The sequence below is a fragment of the Pomacea canaliculata genome, linkage group LG11 (genome assembly GCF_003073045.1).
Source record: "Pomacea canaliculata isolate SZHN2017 linkage group LG11, ASM307304v1, whole genome shotgun sequence".
NCBI classification, from domain to species: Eukaryota; Metazoa; Mollusca; class Gastropoda; order Architaenioglossa; family Ampullariidae; genus Pomacea; species Pomacea canaliculata.
The window spans coordinates 12,790,759-12,809,654 of NC_037600.1; the positions used below are offsets into that span (position 1 = coordinate 12,790,759).

The following is an 18,896-nucleotide window of genomic DNA, read 5'->3' on the forward strand; positions in this document are numbered from 1 at the left end:
GTTAAAAGTTGACTGCTTATGTGTGTTAGAGAGATTCAAACATTTTTCATGGCCATGTTTCGTGATTGGCATGCACTCTAGCATTAAAATTCCTTTCTAGGGATGCTGTTGACAAGAACTGCAAGATTCGTGCAGAACTCATCTTTTACTTCTAGAGCCATGGCCAATGTTAGAGGGGGACAGGACCTTCACTGAAACAAAGGCAAAGCTATATAAGATGTATAACCCAAATGAATCCAAACTCCTGAAGCGTTGGATCAAAAGTGAAAGCAAAAACTGCTACCTTGTTTCCTGCGCTGATCAAAATGAATAAGACGGCTAGTTGGATTGGCTTTTAACACTATTGCTCAGAAGAATGGTTCATATCACATTGCTGCAAACAGCCATTGAAAATCATCTCTTTTTTTTTTCTCTTTCTTTTTTGATGACAGCCAATCTTTCATTCCTGAACATTGCCAGAATCTAGGAATGTTCTATGCGCAAGTGCTGTATGGGTTTGGAGAACAGACCAGCCAAAAGTGAAGATGAAAAAGGTTCGATCACAGAATGCAAGTCTGTGTCCACTATCTTTCAAAGAAGGAAACAACATGCCCAAGAAAGTAACATTCTTAAGCATGTTTATAGATGCATATTGTATTTATTAAACATTATTTATTATTACTTTTTCACTCCTAAAAGGACAAGTAATATACTACGCGACCATTTAACTGTCCTTGTAAAATTGTAAATAATGTAAAATTAAGAATAAAAATATTGCAGTGATGTAAAAAAATAGTCTCAGTAATACCAAATATAACAATGTTGCATATCTTGGAGTGTAATTTTTTATGGGGGTAAGGAATAGCAAAATACTGGAATTATTTTACAGGAAAATATAACATTTAATAAGATAACACATCCCAAAGCACATCCCAAAAGTAAAGTCTTTTTAGGTGACTTGTAGAAACAAATACCCTTGCTCTTCACTTTAAAATAAAATGTACATAGCAGATATCAACATAAAAATTATCATCTTTCCATTTGCTGCAAACTTGAAAATATCTGATAGTTTTATTACATCCATGGACTCCAAAAGCCATTGTGCAGCTTGGGATCACAGTTGGGGTCACTTTTAGGATAATAGGGTGGCACAGCAGTGCTATTGTAGTAGCTTAGACGTTGTAAAAGGTTCTTGACAATGTCAGGATATTTTTGGGCCAGATTAATTTCTTCATATGGATCGCTTGGAATATGAAACAACCACACATTCTCATCAGGCTGCTGTGTCTGGATCATTTGGACCGGCTGCCATTCTCTGTGCATGGAAAAAGGAGTCTTCTGCTTTCTTGGGGCAAAATGGAGGCTTAGGTTTGGTGGTGGGATCCAGCTGCTGTTACCTGTTAATCAGACAGAATGATTTCACAATCAACTTTGTCCATGCTTACCGCATTTTAAAAACGTAACCTGTGATCCTAATGTTGTTGGGGAGTGAGATGTTAAACTACTTATCTCAGGGAATAGGTTTTTTCGAGAGGGCAGAACCATACCACATCTCCCTTACTCCTTAATACCTTCCCTCCCTAGGGAGTCAGGCACCGATTCCACTGCTGTATCTCTCACACACACAGGTATCAAACTAGTTACTGTGCATGCTTTTTGAGTTTAAATACCAATGTTCTAACCACCTGGCTATTCATTTACCCTCTGTGAAGGTACAGACTTCTATGTTTGTTGATATAAAAAAGTACACAAAACACGAGGTATTTTTCCTGATACATTTTCTATTCTACCTAGTCTAATTTTTCTGTTTGTCCGCCAGAAAAGGTGAAGTGTCTGCTCATTAAAGTCTCAAACAAACAGTTGTTTTTGCTTGCTTGTGTTTTCATTGCTGTCACCATCATTATCATCAACGCTATCCACCATAATCATCACTAACATCATCAAAGAGACCATTTCCCCGTTTAACCTTGGGATTAAACAAAAATGCGAAAGATGCTGCATCCATAAAGATAAACTTACCTGGATCTCCTGTAATAAGCTTATATTCACCAACACGTATGGCGGCTCGAACGCGAGTGTCAAAGATGTCAGGGTAGAGGCTTGCTCCTTTGGGTGGGTACAAGATATCTATATTGTGTAGGAGCTCTTTCCGCTGGCTTGGCTGTCCATCACTCAAAAAAAATACAGGTTATGTATCACTTATTTGTAACTGAATGGTAAAAAAAAATAATAATAAGCCAAGAAATACCATGACATTAAAGTCACAGGAGAGCATATGGGTTAAGTGGGGAAAATATGCTGTGTCATTGAACTAGGTAATGAATTGGGTAGTGTGCATGCCATCAGGTTCAGATACTGTTGTTCTAGCCACTAGTCTATCCACTTCCTCTATTTTTTTTCACTACTGCAAAAATTAAAAGCATATCAAAGAATTTGACTGCCAGCTATAGATGGGTTCTTATGTGGATATATTTGAGTTGAGTGCATGACTATAAATGTCAGGCATGTTGACGTTTGACCTATACCTGCCAACACAACAACTGCTCGAGAGGAAGTGACCAAAGATGACCTTAATTCTATGAAAAACGAAGAAATAATGTGTATTCATGCAACATCAGAAATGCAAGACAGCTGAACACTCAGCAACTGCACAAGGGGAGCTGACCAGCACATGATTTAATGAAAGAACTGTAGCTGATGTTGACTAGTCAAATCCAACATTTCAGATTTAACTCATTCAATACAGGTATATTGACACAATTTAGCTGTAGCTATGAAGACATTTTAATTCACAAGTGCAAAATGTATAAAAAGAGTTAAAAATGGTTAGCTTACTGCAAGGTCAATCATACACGCTTTTTCTTAGCTGAGCTAGTATTCAGCCAAATCATGCAGTAACCAAATAGGAAAAATGTATGCAGCTAATGTGTAAGCAGTGGTAGTGGTGAGTGGGGGAAAGGGTGAGAGGTGCAACAAACCTAATGGTTCCCCACTGATTGTAACCATCAAGTGGCTTTGTCCCATTCAGAGTACCTCCTGCAAGTGTCACTAGTGTTGGAAACCAGTCAGACACATGAATAAGTTCATGTGACACATTCCCAGCATTTTTCAGCAAGGTGCTGTGAACAAAGCCAACACCTCGCATGCCTCCTTCCCAGAGTGAGGCTTTCCAGCCACGTAATGGCCAGTTGTTACCTCCCTCAAGAATTTGACCTCCATTATCTGAAAAGAGTGATAGGAGAGGGCTTTAAATTATGGATTATATTACTTATGCAATTGCAGTAATTTTTTTTTGCCAGTAAAAAAAATATATTAAACATGCTAAAATTTTCACTGCTGATAAAGGAGGAGAAGGTTAAAATTCTTCCACAATCTATATTAATATTTTACATTATCTTTTAAAGAGTAAAATTGCTTTTATAAAAATGCAAGGAAAATGTAAAAGAATGATAGTGATATTCATCTATGTAATTATGCCATTAAGTGATCAACAAATTTGTCAAGGAAAATCACAACGCACCTGTTGAAAAGATAAATACAGTATTGTTCCACATGCCAGCATTCTGCAATGCTTTTGTCAGATTTCCTACTCCTTCATCCATGCAACTCACCATACCTTCACACAAAACAAAGATATGAAAATGAAAATACCAAAGGTCATTAAAGCCTTTCCACTTTAAAGTTTAATGTAATGTTTAAAAAAAAAAAAGAACTCCTGATTTTATCACTTTGCCACCAATTTTTAACAAATGTAAATTTTGTTTTCTTTCCATAGCTTAAGAGCTTACCTGCATAAGTTTTTCTATTTTTATCTTGTATGTTATAGTATTCCCAGTGTAAGCGTCAGGTACTTCAAGAGGTGAATGGACAGCCTGGTAAGCCATATACAGGAACATGGGCTGCATCATAAAGCAAATAAACATGAGAAAACTGATGGAGACAATGATAATTCTTTATTAACAAGAGGTAAAATAAGCAAGTAATTCTTTTTTTCCATTAAGCCCTCTGTATAAAACGTATTTTCTACTTTTAGCACAGTTTTATTAGAGTTTAGACCACCAACAGTGCACTGGTCAAGTTAATGACCTGAAAGGACGGTCAAGGCAGGACCCATAAATCTGACCAGTGACAGGAGACATGCTTGCCTGAACACAGGGGCAGCAGAGTAAAAGAGTTTTACTACCTTCAAACCTGAATCAGTCCAAGATCAAAGGGTGATCAGGGACACCCCACAAGTAGAAGAGGCAACTCAGCCTCCGACAAACAGAAATGCTTTCCGAATCTGCATGCTGGCGAGTGGACGTTCGTCTCAAGGAGACGTTAAGTTGTAAGAAGCAAACATGTGTAGATCAAGTTGGTGGGAGTACAGCTTCCCAAAGGATGGTGGATAATATATGAACTGAAATTATATATGCAAACTGTGCATGATACCAAAAGTCTAAGTCCTCTTAAAAATACAAGTATTTGCAGCTTAGGCTAATGAGACCAACAAGATAATAATTCAATCTGAAGCTAATTCACCTTGGATTTATCATGGTTCTGTATCAGCTGAATTGCACGGTTTGTGAGCAAATGTGTGGAATAATTGCCTGTCTGGTCCTTAACTGGCACTTCATTGTCTCGCAGGTCATAGCCACAGAACTCAAGATCACTAGAAGCATTTTTCAAAACATCATGTTCACCATCACAACGGAAGTGTGTGTAATAGTCTTCACTCCCTGTCAAGTAGCCTAATTCAAATAAAGAAAACAAATCAGTGGAAACATTTTATCGGTACTTAAACTAATGCAATGATTTATATACTACATCTTGAAGTGCACAATTTGCGTTTATATGAATAATCAATTTTTTGTTAAAGATTAAAAATGTAAATATTCATGTTCAATTCCTATTATCACAAGGTAAAAAAATAACATCTCCCATAGTCTAGAGACCACGGCGTCTGTGAATGTTGTTAGTAGACTGTATGCTATATTCTGGAAGATCTTTCTGCAACCTTTACCATGATAGGTACTGATTTCTGCTGAAAATGTGATAGGTGGGTAGGTGAAGTTTTCCAGCTATAGCCCATAAAAGCCTTGAAACATCAACCACCTACTCTGGAATTGAGAGCATTAACCTCCAGGCTATAAAGTTTTATCCTAGGCTAAGTAAACTTGTACCATCAAAAAATATGTTCAAAACACTTAACACATTTGATTAAATATAACTATACCATAAAAGGTATCAAAGCCTCGATGAGTAGGAAGATAATCCTCTTTGTAAAATCCCAAATGCCATTTTCCTACAGCATGTGTTGAATATCCTGATTCCCGTAGTTTATCAGCCAGAGTTGGACTGTCCAGGGGTAAGCCATTTGGTTGGCTGGCCCAGATAATGTCATGTTGAAGTCCTGTGTGAATCTGAATTTCCAAAGAAATATTTGCAATTTTTTTATTCCCCACCCAAAAAATCTCTTCAATCTCTAACTGTAGCCTTACAGAAGAAAGCATATAGTATCTAAACATCATACAAGAGTAACATTATATTTATTCTGGACAATCAACATTGGAAACAATAAACACATATAAATGGAAAGTTTAAGAATGATATTGGATTATCTCTAGCCTGATATGATATCAAGCAGCAAAAATATATATTATCAATTAAGCTGCTGCAGAACACCCAGACATCTACCAAGTATGATGTGGCTGACACTGGTTATTATTGCGAATCATATGTGAAGCAAATAATCTAAATTCTAAAATATATAATTTGATCTTTTTATTTTCACAAGACGCCAATCGTACAGGCTTCATTAATGCAGCCATGCTCATTTTATTAATTAATTTCATCCTCTGTCTACTGACCTGGTATCTTCCAGACAAAAGCTGGCTCCTAGTAGGTGTACAAATGGGTTGCACATAGTAATTCTCAAGTTTGACACCCTCTCCAGCTAGCCTATCTAAATTTCGGAGTTTCGATTTCTGACCCATGATATCCGACGTCATTAAATCCATAATCGTCTGCTAAAACAAACACAATGTGAGGCTGACCGTCCGAGTTAACCCGGGCAATCAACAGTATAAGAAGAGCGATACCCAGACAACAAGCGTAACTGAGTTTCATTATCCGGCATGGGCGTGACTTCTCTGATGGCAACTTTTCTGCCACCGGTGTCTAGCTTGTTTATGATACCCAGCCTAGTGGGATAAGCTCAATAAGAGTCATGTACATAAAAGTATAACTGTAAATAAAGAATATTTTTTCAATTTAAGCGTCTCTTCAGTTGTTTCACTTAAGTGTTTTTTTCGGAGTTAGCAGTTAAATAATTTCTTTCTCTCATTGAAGAGTTTTTTTTTTTCGAGAGGGATTGTCCAATCACATGCTCCTGACTTCCGGCTGTTATTGTTAGCAGACGAACTGTTTTGGATTCTTTTACATGCAGTTGATTGATATTCTAATGATAATAATTTGGCGCGACTGCATATATATCTGACCCAGGGATAGCCTCAGTACACTTTTTGTTATTTTATAAGAAATTATATAAATGTATGATTGCCTAATGCGCAATATTGTATCAGAGCGGAAGTTCATTTTACTTATTGGACTTTCCATTTCCACCGTCACCTGCAGATGTACGCTCAGTGTACATGTGCAAATAAGTAATTAACAAACAAATCAATAGTTGACTGACAGTCTAGGACACGGAGCAGAAATGGAACTTACAGTTGACTCTGTTCGGAGACGATTTCCAAAAACTCCAAGTGACTGGATGGCATTCTTGATATTGGTATTTGGCATTCACAGTGTGGTGATCTTTGAACTGTTCGTAGTTCTTCCCTTTTTATATATGAACAGGGAATTTTCTTGGCTTTATTACTTTCATATCTTTGCAGCAGTCTTTATTTATTTCAACACCATGGGGAATTTGGTGATGGTTATGATCACGGAAACCGGAACGCAAGGTCTTATGTTGCCCGTGATGCTGAAAGAAGGATGGCGCTTTTGCTACGTCTGCGAGTGCAATGCCCCACCTCGGTCTTACCATTGTCACATCTGCAAAAAATGTTTACTGAAACGTGATCATCACTGCACTTTTGCAGGCTGCTGCATTGGACATAAAAACCAACGATACTTCTACTTGATGGTGGTATTCATTTGGATTGCTTCACTATATGCCAGCATAATGAATGTGGAGTTTATTTACCACTTGTTCGGGGAGATGTCATTAAAGACTGCATTTATTCTAATCGTGCCATTGTTTGCCTGGGCACTGCAGCTAGTGGAAACGGTTTCCATAGGAATGGCGTTTATGGCCTCTCTCTGCATTATAGCCTTTTTGATTTCAAGTGCATTATTAGGTTACCACACAGTTAATATTCTGAATGGGCAGACAGTGTATGAAAAGACTCATAAAATCAAGGACTATGATCTTGGTTTTCTTGGTAACATTGAATCAGTTTTTGGGAAAAATTGGAAAATATGTTGGATCAGTCCATTTATTTTCTCCCCACCTGTTGGAGATGGATTAGAATTCAAAAGAAAAGAAGATTATGAAAGAGTAAAAGAGAAATGACATTTTTCCCCAGAGAATTTTATAGTTTGACAATGGTTGTGCCTCAAAACTTTCATTTTGTGTATATGTGTGTGTGTGTGCATGCACGTTTTCTTCTCACCTCCCCTCCAAGGTAAGAGCATAAGAAACTGTTTAGTGACTTTTATGGCACAATATTTATAGCAGAATATTCTTTGTGAACATTTCAATAACATTTCCTTTTTGAAATTGCTCAATCGTGTTCCCCATTTTAAATTTCTGCTAGGAAAAATATGAAGTACGGCCCACTTGCTCAAATCAATTTATATATATATAAACACACACAGTTTGAGGTACACAAAAAAATGAAGTAACTGCAGATATTAAAACATGGGTTTATCATTTATGGTTCAATCATTTATGCCATCCTTGTTTTAACCTGGAATCCTGATTTTAAATTACAAATTGAGTGTAATACTATGCATTTTTTGCAATGGTTTGGTAATCGGCTGTAGTGTAACCAAATGATGCCATGGATTACCTGTGTGATTACCATGTTAATATATAGACCCTAATTCATTAGATTGTTGAAGTGAATCATTTATATCCAACCAAATCAAATTGAAATGTATTAGTTGCTCAATTTTTACTGTATGCAGATATAATCACGTTTATTCTTGTTTCAAAGGGACTTGGCAGCTATTGCATTCGTATTCTACCTGACAGGTTTTCACATCTTCTTGACAAGAAATTGTTTGCCTTCTATGTTCTTATACATTACAAATTTTTGTAGACAGTCTTTTTTTACTATAATATTAAATGCTCGTCTTGAACATTTTGAAAAAAAAAGCTTTATATTGATTATATATTGTTATTGACATACTTGACCAGTTGTTCATTGCACTTTGTAACTGGATAGCATAGCAAGTTTTTAGTGTCTTTGGTAGCAGGTATTTAAGAGAGATCACATGTGCTTCCCCTTCAGTGTGAACTATTGTAATATTTAAACTATTTTGAGCATCCAATATACTGGGTCATTGCATTGAAAAAAAACATGTGCAGATAATTTATCTTTCTGTACATATAGTATCATGTTTACACAATACAGCAATATGACAAGAAGAAAGTCAACCATTACATCTTGTTGTAGATCTATACAGATACCAGATTCCTGGCTGTTCATGGGATTCTACAAAGTTTTGTGTAGACTGGAGGTGACAAGCACAAGCATGCTTTGTAAAGTTATTGTTGTAAAAGTAGAGTGTGTTTATCATTTGAATTCAGTCATCATTAGATTTTCTGTTGCAGACACCACAAACAGTGGTGCCTGTTACTGTTAATGGTTGCTAGTGTCATTCTGAATAGGGTTATGAGGGCTTATGGGCAGGCAGCAAACATCAGTTGAGGGGAGCAGGGAGAAGTAACAGGCTCCTCAGTGTTGACGTTTTGTTTGAAACAAGTCCTGAACAGACTTGGTGTTTTAGTCCTGACTGGACTGCAGGGTACAAATCCTGGCCAGATTTGTATCAAGTTATAGCAAGTCCTGAACAGACTTGGTGTTTTAGTCCTGACTGGACTGCAGGGTACAAATCCTGGCCAGATGGGCATGTTTTGTGACAAGTCCTAAACAGACTTGGTGTTTTAGTCCTGACTGGACTGGGTACAAATCCTGACCAAAGTATCTGATTATTTTGATAAGGATAAATAAAATCACATGCTGTGCAGTGTTTCAGCTGAAGGTCTCGTTAACTTTAGTTTTAGTGGAGAACACTCCCTTGCATGACCTTCTATGTAGCCAATGAAAATGTGTGCTTTTTGTGACAATGAGGTTGGTGATAGGGTGTGTATGGAGATGGTTTGCGGACTGACACACCTAAGAATGTCTTGGATCCTTCTAGACCCTTCAGATGTATGTTGGCATGTAATACTTTTATTACATCTAATTTTTTTTTAATCTGAAAAGAACAGAATATTTTGTAACTGTTTTTTAGTCATCTTTTATATGACAGTACTGTGGGCCATTCTCTATGTAATTTGATATGTATAAGACCATTAATGTACACCCTTTACACATACTTGTTTGTGTGTCAGCTGCTGGGCAGAGTGCCATCTGAGTCCTGACTTACTGGAGAAGTTAAAGATTATAGAATGCGAGCCATTTGAACTGACTGTGGCACAATACATGTTTTTGTGAATGTTTCTTGGATTATTTCTGAATATTTGTATTTCAACTTACAAGCATCATTTTGTTTTAATTTATATAGGTTATGTGTGTGTATGAAACTTGACTCTGAACACAATGATTGTGATAGCCACAAATTTATTATTGGACATTAAACAATTTTATAACAAGTGCTGTCTCAAACAAACTGCTTTTGCTAGCTTACACAGATCATTGCAGATTTTGTCATCAATTCTGGATTTGAATAAATATTCAATAATAATGATTAGATGAGCATATATTTTTTTAATTGCAAGTGAAACTCGTGTTCATTTTTTAAAAAAGCAAGACATCACAAAAAGACTTATCACAGATGCCCATAACTAAAAAAGGCATTTAAAATCATGGAACTAAAATCAGCACACCAAAAATTATTGCATACACTCCCAGGAACATCAGACTTTCCTGTTACTAACGTGTTTTTTTGTATCTTTGGCTATAACCACCGAACTTTATAAAAATGGCAATTTAAAGAAATAATGCAAGTCGTCACATTGTTCTTCATTTTAATGACTGTTTCGTGATCTTGTTCAGCACAATGAGTTGGCCTTTGGCTGAGATATTGTGCTACATAAATTCTCGCTTATTATTATTAATTATAGCTTGAACATTCACATCTGCATTTAAATATTTATTTTTTTAATTAAAAACTGCAAAAGCCACAGCAACTGAGGGCTTTCGTATCCATCAATGTTTTTAGCACAATGCTTTGACTGCGCCCTAACATTTTTTTCCCTTTTTTCTTTTTGTTTTTCACATTCTTTCCTTTTTCCTTCTGTGCTGCAAGTTTTGCCTTTCTCTCTTCCTCCTTCCTTTGGTACCAAAGTGATAATTCAGCAAGTGCTGTGGTGGAACAAATGTTTCCGTTACTAATGCTTCCAAATTATACTTGTTCTTACCTTACATATTCTGTCATTTATAACACCAGTTACAATTGTTGTAATCTGTCATCAATGATCAAAATAAAAACTTAAAAGATTTCTTAGATTTTGGTATTTAAATAAACTGAAAAATAAGACTGCTAGCAAGCAAGCTATATATTTCAATAGTGTGACCTGTATTTTTTTTTCTTATCCTTACCAAAAAAAAACACTTGTTAGTTTCATTAAAATTACCATGGGATTAGTCACTTGTTTTGAGCACTGATCCAGCCTAATAAGACACTGAAGAAAGAGCTTCATATTTTATTTATGACCATTATTTAGCTGATTTGAATTTCCTTATCATAGCAAAATAAATGTCTCAGTATAAACTGCTTGTGATCATACCTAGCTTTTTCTCTGCAAGACGAAGCCTTTTGTGCTCTTCTGGCAACCAGAAACGAGGATGGCTGAGCAACCTGTAAAAAGTATGAGTTGTTCCTCTTAAAACTCTGTAGAAAAAAAGATATACCTGTCTGACATACCAAAACCTTAATATGTGCTGACATACCTGTCTGAGTTTGACTGAGGCAGCTTGGCAGTGACTTCATAATACAGAGTTTTTCCACTAGGTGGAAACAGAGCTCTGAAACATGGAAGTAAAAGATGTATTTCATTTTTGGTTGTTTGGCATCTTTTAGAAGGCGGGAAATAACTGAAAGTTTTTTTCCTTAAGAAAGGTAATTCATTATTACAAATCATACAGTTCTTACCTTTCAAGGGTCTCTGCCTTGACATCAATGCCATAGCATGCCAGGCGCTTTTGCATCTCTCTGCATTCCATTGATGTTTCGGTCTCAAACTCCTAAAATGTAAAATGTGCAAATATTTTTTGTCTCCACTTATTTAGAATTTGTGTTCAAAGTTCAATCTGAGTTGATAGTTCATGACTGTTATAGTATGACTGAAATTTTTGAAGGTTGGTTCATGGGCCATAAACATCTCATTGTCATGTAGCATGTGAACATCCCAGCATTCCACCAATGGCTGAATCTTTTTTTATTATTGTTATGTCTGATATACAGGTGTACATTTAGAATGCCAGATTTGTAAAATGAGAGCAAATTAACAACTGCTGTTCTGAAGGAGTTGCAAGTCAGCTGATGCTAATACATATTAGTTAAAGTATGCCACCACTGACATCATGCCAAACTTAAAAAAAAACAGCAAAAAGAAATTGGAAGATGTTCAAGCCATGCAGCTTACATCATCCGGCATTTTGCTTTTTAGCACTATCTGTTGACCAGTGTATGACATTGCATTCTTTTGATGTCCTGTTGGTGGTCGTGAGGATCCATATGATCCATAATGCCCTAGAAGAACGAGTATGTTTAAAACATTAGCACTTCAAAGCATCACATGCTTTTACACTTCAGAAGATGAACCACTTACCAAACCACTGAAAAGAGCATGTTCAATATTTTTTGTTGATACCCACCACTTCATCCAAATAAAACTGTATCATTTTATATTATATAAAAACTATTAGGCAAAAATAAATGATACTGCTTCTGTCAAGCATGCTTAACATACACAGTGTGATGTACACTTACGCCTTGTTTCTTGGAAGCGTGATGCAGCCGCTGTTTGATGCTGACATGCTTCCTCCTTCGCTTGTCGGAGTGCTTTTGCTGCTTCACTTGCTCTACGAGCATCTGCACCACTGTTAAGACAGTAACAGATACCAAATATAAGCTTCTGGATGTAAATCATTTTATTTTATCCTTAGCAAGCATTTGATTCACAAGAACTTTTAATAAAAAACTACATATAATATTTGCAAAATCATCATAATAAAACAAGAAATATTTGAAAATATACTACTTTTCAAAATACATGTATCTGCAACTTACCTCGGTGGCTGTCCAATGGCAGCAGAAGCAGACAAAGGTCGTCTGAACACACGACTGCCTTTTGAGGTCTGTGTAGGAGACAAAATTGCGTAGTGTAAAGCTGTGACCAGAATGTTTAGACAGTCTTATCAAAGACAAGTTATTAGTAATATATTAACAGACCTGTAAAATAACTGCAGTTAATGACTCGAATGGCCCCACCACTCACCACAAAAGAAAATGGACCCTAAAGGTGAAGTACAACAATTCATGAAAAGTATTTCAAGACGATGTTGGCTTACAGGGCATGAGGGTGTATTTTGTAAATCTGTGTTAGGTGCTTTTTTGTCAGAGCTTTTTAGCTGACGCTTGCTACTGGGAGGTCGCTGATTTACAGCTACATGCTGCACAAGGAAAGATTGAAAGTTAAAATAGTATTAAAACATAATATATATGTAAAGTATTATTAATAAAATAAATTACATAATAAAAACGGAAAGGTGTTTTTTAAAAGTAAAACATTAATTCATAACTGAAAAACAAAGTTAATGGTTTTTCTTTGTGGATTGTAGGTTTTGCAAGAAATCAACTAATCAGAAATCTCACACACAAAAATGCATGAATTCTACACACAACACACACACGCCTGCACACACACATTTTCAATAAAAATTTACATTTGTACGCCATCAATGAAATATATAACCATTAATCCAGAAGCATCTTTATCAATGGTTTAAAAAATATATACCTACCTGCTTTTCAGTGTTTGCTATGGCACTCTCTTGATTATCTGCATCTGACTCCACAGCAACAAATCCTAACCTTGACGATGGTCGTGCATCCTTTGATTCTTCTGGTGAATCACAGCAAGCACTATTCATCTGGGAGCTAATTTGGTCTCCAGGTGATGATACAGTAGGTGTCTCAGTTACATTCTGAATGCAAGTTACAATAAACAGCAAGAGATAATGACAACTAAGCAATTCCTCGTTGACTTCAATGAATGATTATTGCCTTAAAAGGACAAAAACAAGATAGAGAAACTTCATCGCCCTACCACTATTATTTTGGGGTCAAAAGCTACTAATGAAAGAATTTCAGTAGTTCTTACAAATCCTTCATAAAATTATACCTGACTGACATATTAGAAACCATATGTTATGATTACTTCTTTTTCTTCCTTTTGTGGCATTAAAACAGAATAAATGAACATTTACCTTCAAAGAATTCTCATGCTTTTCTGATTTAGGATGTGATGCAATATAAGAGGCTGGAGTTGATGGCAATTTCTCTCTTTTCTTCAGCAGAGGCACATTTATAGTGTGTTTCACAACAGACTCTCTGGGCTGCTCAGCATCAAACAAAATGGTCTTGGTTGTCATCGTAATGAAGTTTTTCTCATCCTGTCCCTTCACCTCAGACTTACAGTGCTTTCGGCCAATTTCATAATAGTTTTTCTCTTCTGACGACATGGATATCATTTGAGAGACTCCTGAAGCATCAACAAAAGGATCACCATTGCCACAAGCTGTCTTTCTTAATATCCTCCACACTATCGGGGCCAACTTCAGACACCATTGTGACAATGTCCTTTTCTTTGACACCTTTCTGCCTTTGTTTTTTCACCTTGTCAGATGATCGGATATTGCTTATTCTTCTGCTTTCATCATTATCACCATCATCATAAACTACCGTAATGGTCGGAGCAGGGTTGCCTAACCTTGCATCCATCATTCTGTTATTTTTAACTCTAGTCGCCATAATTTCCAGGGTTGGTTCACTTTCTGACCTTTGACCTGAAAGGTGTGAACTTTTATCACTCATGTTCTCAGCAGTTTGTCCATCACCTCCTTGGTGTTTCCTCTGAAGTATTTTCCTGTACAGAGATTTGTCCGGAAGTTTGCGACCAAGGTTTCGTGGTGTTATGTCCACCATCACATTCTTCTCCTCACAAATTTGAACCACTGTTCGACTGCCAGTTGCAGTGTTCTTATCTAACTGGGCAGATTTTTCTTGATCCATGTGAGCTTTACTTATGCCCTCACTTTCAAGAAAAATGGGATGTATCTTAGGCTTTCTGTCATTTTTTTGTGGGCCAAGATATTCCAGCTCATGGCCATCCTTTGTGGGCAATGTTTCATAATCACCTGTTGCCAAATTTTTCTCTGTTTCAAAGTCATTAATTAACATTTCTTCTGTTAGTATACATGTTTTACTGTTGTCAAGGGCTGTCTGATCATCCCAGGCTCTCTCCTCTTGTTCCCTGATAACTGTATGCAGGTGAGAATCAACTTCATTAGTATTTGTTTTGCTGTCTTCAAAGACAAGGACATCCTGTACTTTTTCAAAAGATACTCTATTATCAGTAATCTCAGGAGGTACAAAATTAGTCCCTGTGCCTGTTTGCACAAATGTTTTTTCTACATGCTTCTCACTCGTCTTTCCAGGTGTAATGTCTGCATTTGCAGTAAACAATTTAATCTTGGCTGCACTTCTTTTCCTGTGATCTTCCACAAAGCTGTCTGCTTTTTTTAACAATCTAAAAAAAAAACCAAAAACACAAAACTAAAAACTTAGAAACAATACAATAGTTTCTTAACTCTGCCAATGTTAATTTATTAAAGCCACTATCCATGCTATTTTCTATTAACTAATCTTTTTTAATGAATGACTTTGACCATGTAAATAAGGATATCAGAGAGACAGAGAAAGAGAATGTGCATGTGGTCTGAATCAAAAACATATGACCACAGTGTCCCATGGAACATTTTTTTTTCATCTATTAAACCAACCTTCCAGTGTCTGGTTCATCTGTATTCTCATTATCTTCAGCACTGGGCATGTACAGAGACAAGGAGATTCCAAATGAGGATGTCTTCCTGTTCCGTAAATATGTCATATTGTATCAAAGCAAAACACTACTGTATGTCACTGTAGCACAACAAAATACTATGCTGTATATGTCATATTGTATGTATCACAACAAAACATAACACTGTATATGTCATGAAAATATTGATCTTTTAGAAAGATAAGCTGACATATATGGAAAGTGTGTCCTCACTTTTCTTCATCTTTTTCTGATGGTGAAGGACTATAATCATCAAGCTGCCGGGGAGAAGATGCAGGAGTTGATGGCAAAAAGCTGCTTTGACTGGAATGTTTGTTGTGTGCATCACCTGTAGTGAAGGCCATATCTATTGGCTATATCGCTGTATACACATTAAAATGAATATTACCTGCAATTGCTTATTATATCTAAAATGTTTAAGTGGATTGCCATTTTCTTCTAACTCATTTTTGATGGCCTGAAATAGCAGTGTCAGTAGAACGTGACCATTTGCTGCTGACTAGTAGATGAACTTGCAATTATTTTGGAAATAATCTATTCACAAAATATTTGCTAACCTATAGGCATCGGATGCCTGTATTCAAAAGTAGAATAAATTCTCTAGAGAGCTGTATATGTATAAACAGTCCATAAAAATGGATGATGATGATGATGATGATGATGATATTACCAGTAGCATCCAGTTTTTCATCAGCTTGATCCTGTGAGAAATCCAAATGAAATCCAGCAGGAGCATCGGCCCATCCAGAGATGAAAGCATGAGGCAGAATGTCTTTGGCTAACCTCTCACCTGGCTCAAAGTGGTTCCCTTTCACTGACCACAAACCACAGCATTTATGAGGTCACTTCTGTCAAAGCTGTTCTGTGCAGTTCAAGAGAACAGGTAGAAACAATTGATCAGGCAGAGCTATAGGGGAGAGAATTGTGCAAAGTGAGACAGAGCATTTTCTGATAGGTAAGATAAATATGAAATTTTCTGATGACCTTGAGGTCTTTCTAATGGTCTGATGAAGCTTAATTTTGGTGGAGACTCAGAATCTCTGATGAGCTAGAATAATGATGATGATGATAAAAAGATTATAATTTGTACAGCTTATTTGGCATTGTGGAGGTGACCTTAATACAGTGTGGAAAAAAACACAAGAAAGAAACAAACAAGAACATATGTGGACCAGATGTTGGAAAATGGACTGCACGGACGAAGAAAGAAGAGAAGTAAGTGGAAGAGTTTGCTGGACTATGAAAGGTATATATTTCAAAAGAGGTAAATTCTGAGGCTTGACTTGAAAGCTTCAAACAAACATAAAAGTTCTAAGCTTGTTATGATGACTGGAAAACTTCTGCCCACCCATCATTGCTGGTGATTTATCAGGAAAGTTAAATGGCAGTGTAAGAACAGGTTCTTGGCACAGCTCTTCACAAGCTGGTGATGGTGAGCCATTTAGAGTTCTCTGCCCTTTCCTTTACCTCCATAAATTGTTATGTTGAAAGGATTGAGGAATGGTTCAGATCGCATCTCAGGACACTCTCTGTATGTGACATCTGTTTTCAGGGCTCAAGGTTTTTCTCCAGATTCTCTGTTTCCTCCCCTTCCTTCTTCCCCCATCATGTTAAATCACCTCGAGGTAGGAGTACGTACTTTCCTTCTAACTAAAACCAACCAATCAGCCACCCATTGAACAATGGACAAGAAGAAGAAGAAAGGAATATAGCAGATAAATTGTTTGAATAGTCTGCACTTGAAGCTAATAAAAAGGGAGGCTTGGATATAATTTCTGTTAGTTATTATAAGAAAAAAGACATAAACCAAATCTTACCACCTATTGGAAGTGTCTTCTTCCCATTAGGACATAATGGGTCTTTAGCAGACTGAGGACGAATTTTCAGTTTGCGAGGTGGGTGGTTGACGGATGTTGCTTTTGCACTAGATGGCCTGCCCAATCCTGCTCCTGTCTCTCCAAATTTCTTGATCATTTCAGGAATAGAACTGTTGCTTCCCCTATTTATAAATATAAGAGTTACATATAAATTTATCAGTTATCTCTTCCCGTGAAATTGAGGATTTTGCTGTCAATAAACCACTTAAAGAAAACATGATGAAAACGATGATGATTTCATAAAAAAGAGAAAATGCCAAAAAGGAGAAAAATTTTAAAAAAATGAAAGAAGCCTGCGCCCCATCTCAGAATACAAGCTTACCATGCTGTGTGTTGATAGGAGATTGAGGACAGTGGAGGTTCAGTGCATAGGTCCCTAAATGTGTTGTGTGGTGCAGCTGCCAGTGTTCTTCCTTTTGTAGCACGGAGTTCACGAGGATCATGAAGTCCCAGATTGTAAATTGTAGTTTTCACCTGTTCAAGCTGAGCCATAGAAGTACTAGTTGGCTTAAACCAATCCTGTGAAATGCAAAATTATGTTCATTAAAGTTTACTCAAAGTCACATTACATTAAACATCATCTAGGAAGAGCTGCTAGGAAGAACTTCAGCCTCTATAGCCACTATATGGTATAGCACATTCATTTTCATCTATCTGTGTTAACATCTGATAGCAATTATGATAATCTTAAAAAAATCTGTAATTAAAAAAAGCACTTGAGAAGTTGAAAAATTAAATTATACTTCAAAAGTCTAATTCTAAGTCAGACCTGGGCAAAGGCCGGCCCGCGGGCCGGATCCTGCCCGCCTCGATCTGTCTCTGACCGGCCCGCCCGCTGGCCCGCCCGCCAGTATATATACTATATATACAATATTGGGTACAACCGGGTTAACTATATTAGTCCGGCCCTCTAAAACCATCCCAATATCTCATGCGGCCCTTGGGAAAATTAATTGCCCACCCCTGTTCTAAGTGCATGTCAATTAAGTTTTAAAAAAGTGATGTGTGTATATAATTGTAATGTAGTTGATTTAAAAAAAGGGTAACGCTAAGTTGAAAATGTGGCCAAAGATTGTTTAAGCATGTTTACATACATTCATTTATATTTGATAGCTAGCACAGTAAACTAAAAGTGTTTCTTCTTGGCGCAAAATAGTAACATATAAGAATTAAAAAAACGCTTATAAGATGCAAAACGGCTACATCATCTCAAATACATATCTTCTTCTTCTTTCCTATTCGCCCCCAGTACTGTTGGAGCATAGGGCCGCAACCACACGCCGCCATCGGACCCGGTCCTGGGCATCCCTTTCTAGTTGGGACCATGTCATGCCAAATACATATCTATAACATTAATTTTAATTTCTAGCTCTTGGAAGTTGCTGTATCGGGAGCCCCTCCTCTCCCCAGTCACACACACACCACAACACCGACGAATGATATCGAGATGTGCGATATTGTCAATCACTCTCATATGTACGTGGTACTATTAAGTCTTCTTCCGATTGGGAAACTAATTCATTTTCATAAATGCATATACCTTCTTCACTACATCTTGAATTTTACTGGAGTGCTGATTTACTCTTCTGCCGTCGATGTTTTTCCCTTCCACCTGGCTACGGTTTACTTTTTCATTTTCACAGTAGCTGTGTGGGGACCATCTTAGTTTACATGAGAAACGGTGATAACTGAAGTAA

At 36.8% G+C, this 18,896-nt stretch overlaps 3 protein-coding genes across 4 annotated transcripts; all 3 read right to left on the minus strand.

Moving 5' to 3' along the window:
* Window positions 1-437: 437 nt before the first annotated feature.
* LOC112575575 (arylsulfatase B-like) lies at window positions 438-6,073 on the minus strand. Its single transcript, XM_025257526.1, is given in 9 exon segments — window positions 438-1,376; window positions 1,999-2,150; window positions 2,958-3,201; window positions 3,500-3,595; window positions 3,768-3,812; window positions 3,815-3,878; window positions 4,501-4,709; window positions 5,195-5,381; window positions 5,829-6,073. Coding segments are annotated over 9 exon segments (1,470 nt in total). The 5' UTR covers window positions 5,979-6,073; the 3' UTR covers window positions 438-1,053.
* A 3,340-nt stretch (window positions 6,074-9,413) lies between these two features.
* LOC112575576 lies at window positions 9,414-13,974 on the minus strand. The gene is made up of 10 exons (XM_025257527.1): window positions 13,689-13,974; window positions 13,224-13,406; window positions 12,771-12,872; window positions 12,490-12,557; window positions 12,190-12,299; window positions 11,843-11,949; window positions 11,350-11,441; window positions 11,148-11,222; window positions 10,985-11,055; window positions 9,414-10,559 (listed from the first exon to the last, which is right to left on the minus strand). The coding sequence occupies exons 1-10, from the start codon at window positions 13,950-13,952 to the stop codon at window positions 10,360-10,362; spliced, it is 1,272 nt and encodes a 423-aa protein (XP_025113312.1). The 5' UTR covers window positions 13,953-13,974; the 3' UTR covers window positions 9,414-10,359.
* Window positions 13,958-18,889, minus strand: LOC112575574. 2 transcript variants are annotated; one of them, XM_025257525.1, is made up of 7 exons: window positions 18,740-18,889; window positions 17,522-17,718; window positions 17,143-17,321; window positions 15,993-16,136; window positions 15,536-15,650; window positions 15,264-15,350; window positions 13,958-15,010 (listed from the first exon to the last, which is right to left on the minus strand). In XM_025257525.1, exons 2-7 carry the CDS (start codon window positions 17,689-17,691, stop codon window positions 13,984-13,986), a joined length of 1,722 nt encoding a protein of 573 aa, XP_025113310.1. In that variant the 5' UTR covers window positions 17,692-17,718; window positions 18,740-18,889; the 3' UTR covers window positions 13,958-13,983. The 2 variants fall into 2 exon arrangements, with proteins under 2 accessions (XP_025113310.1, XP_025113309.1); XM_025257524.1 differs by having other exon boundaries at window positions 17,140-17,321.
* Between the last annotated feature and the right edge of the window lie 7 nt (window positions 18,890-18,896).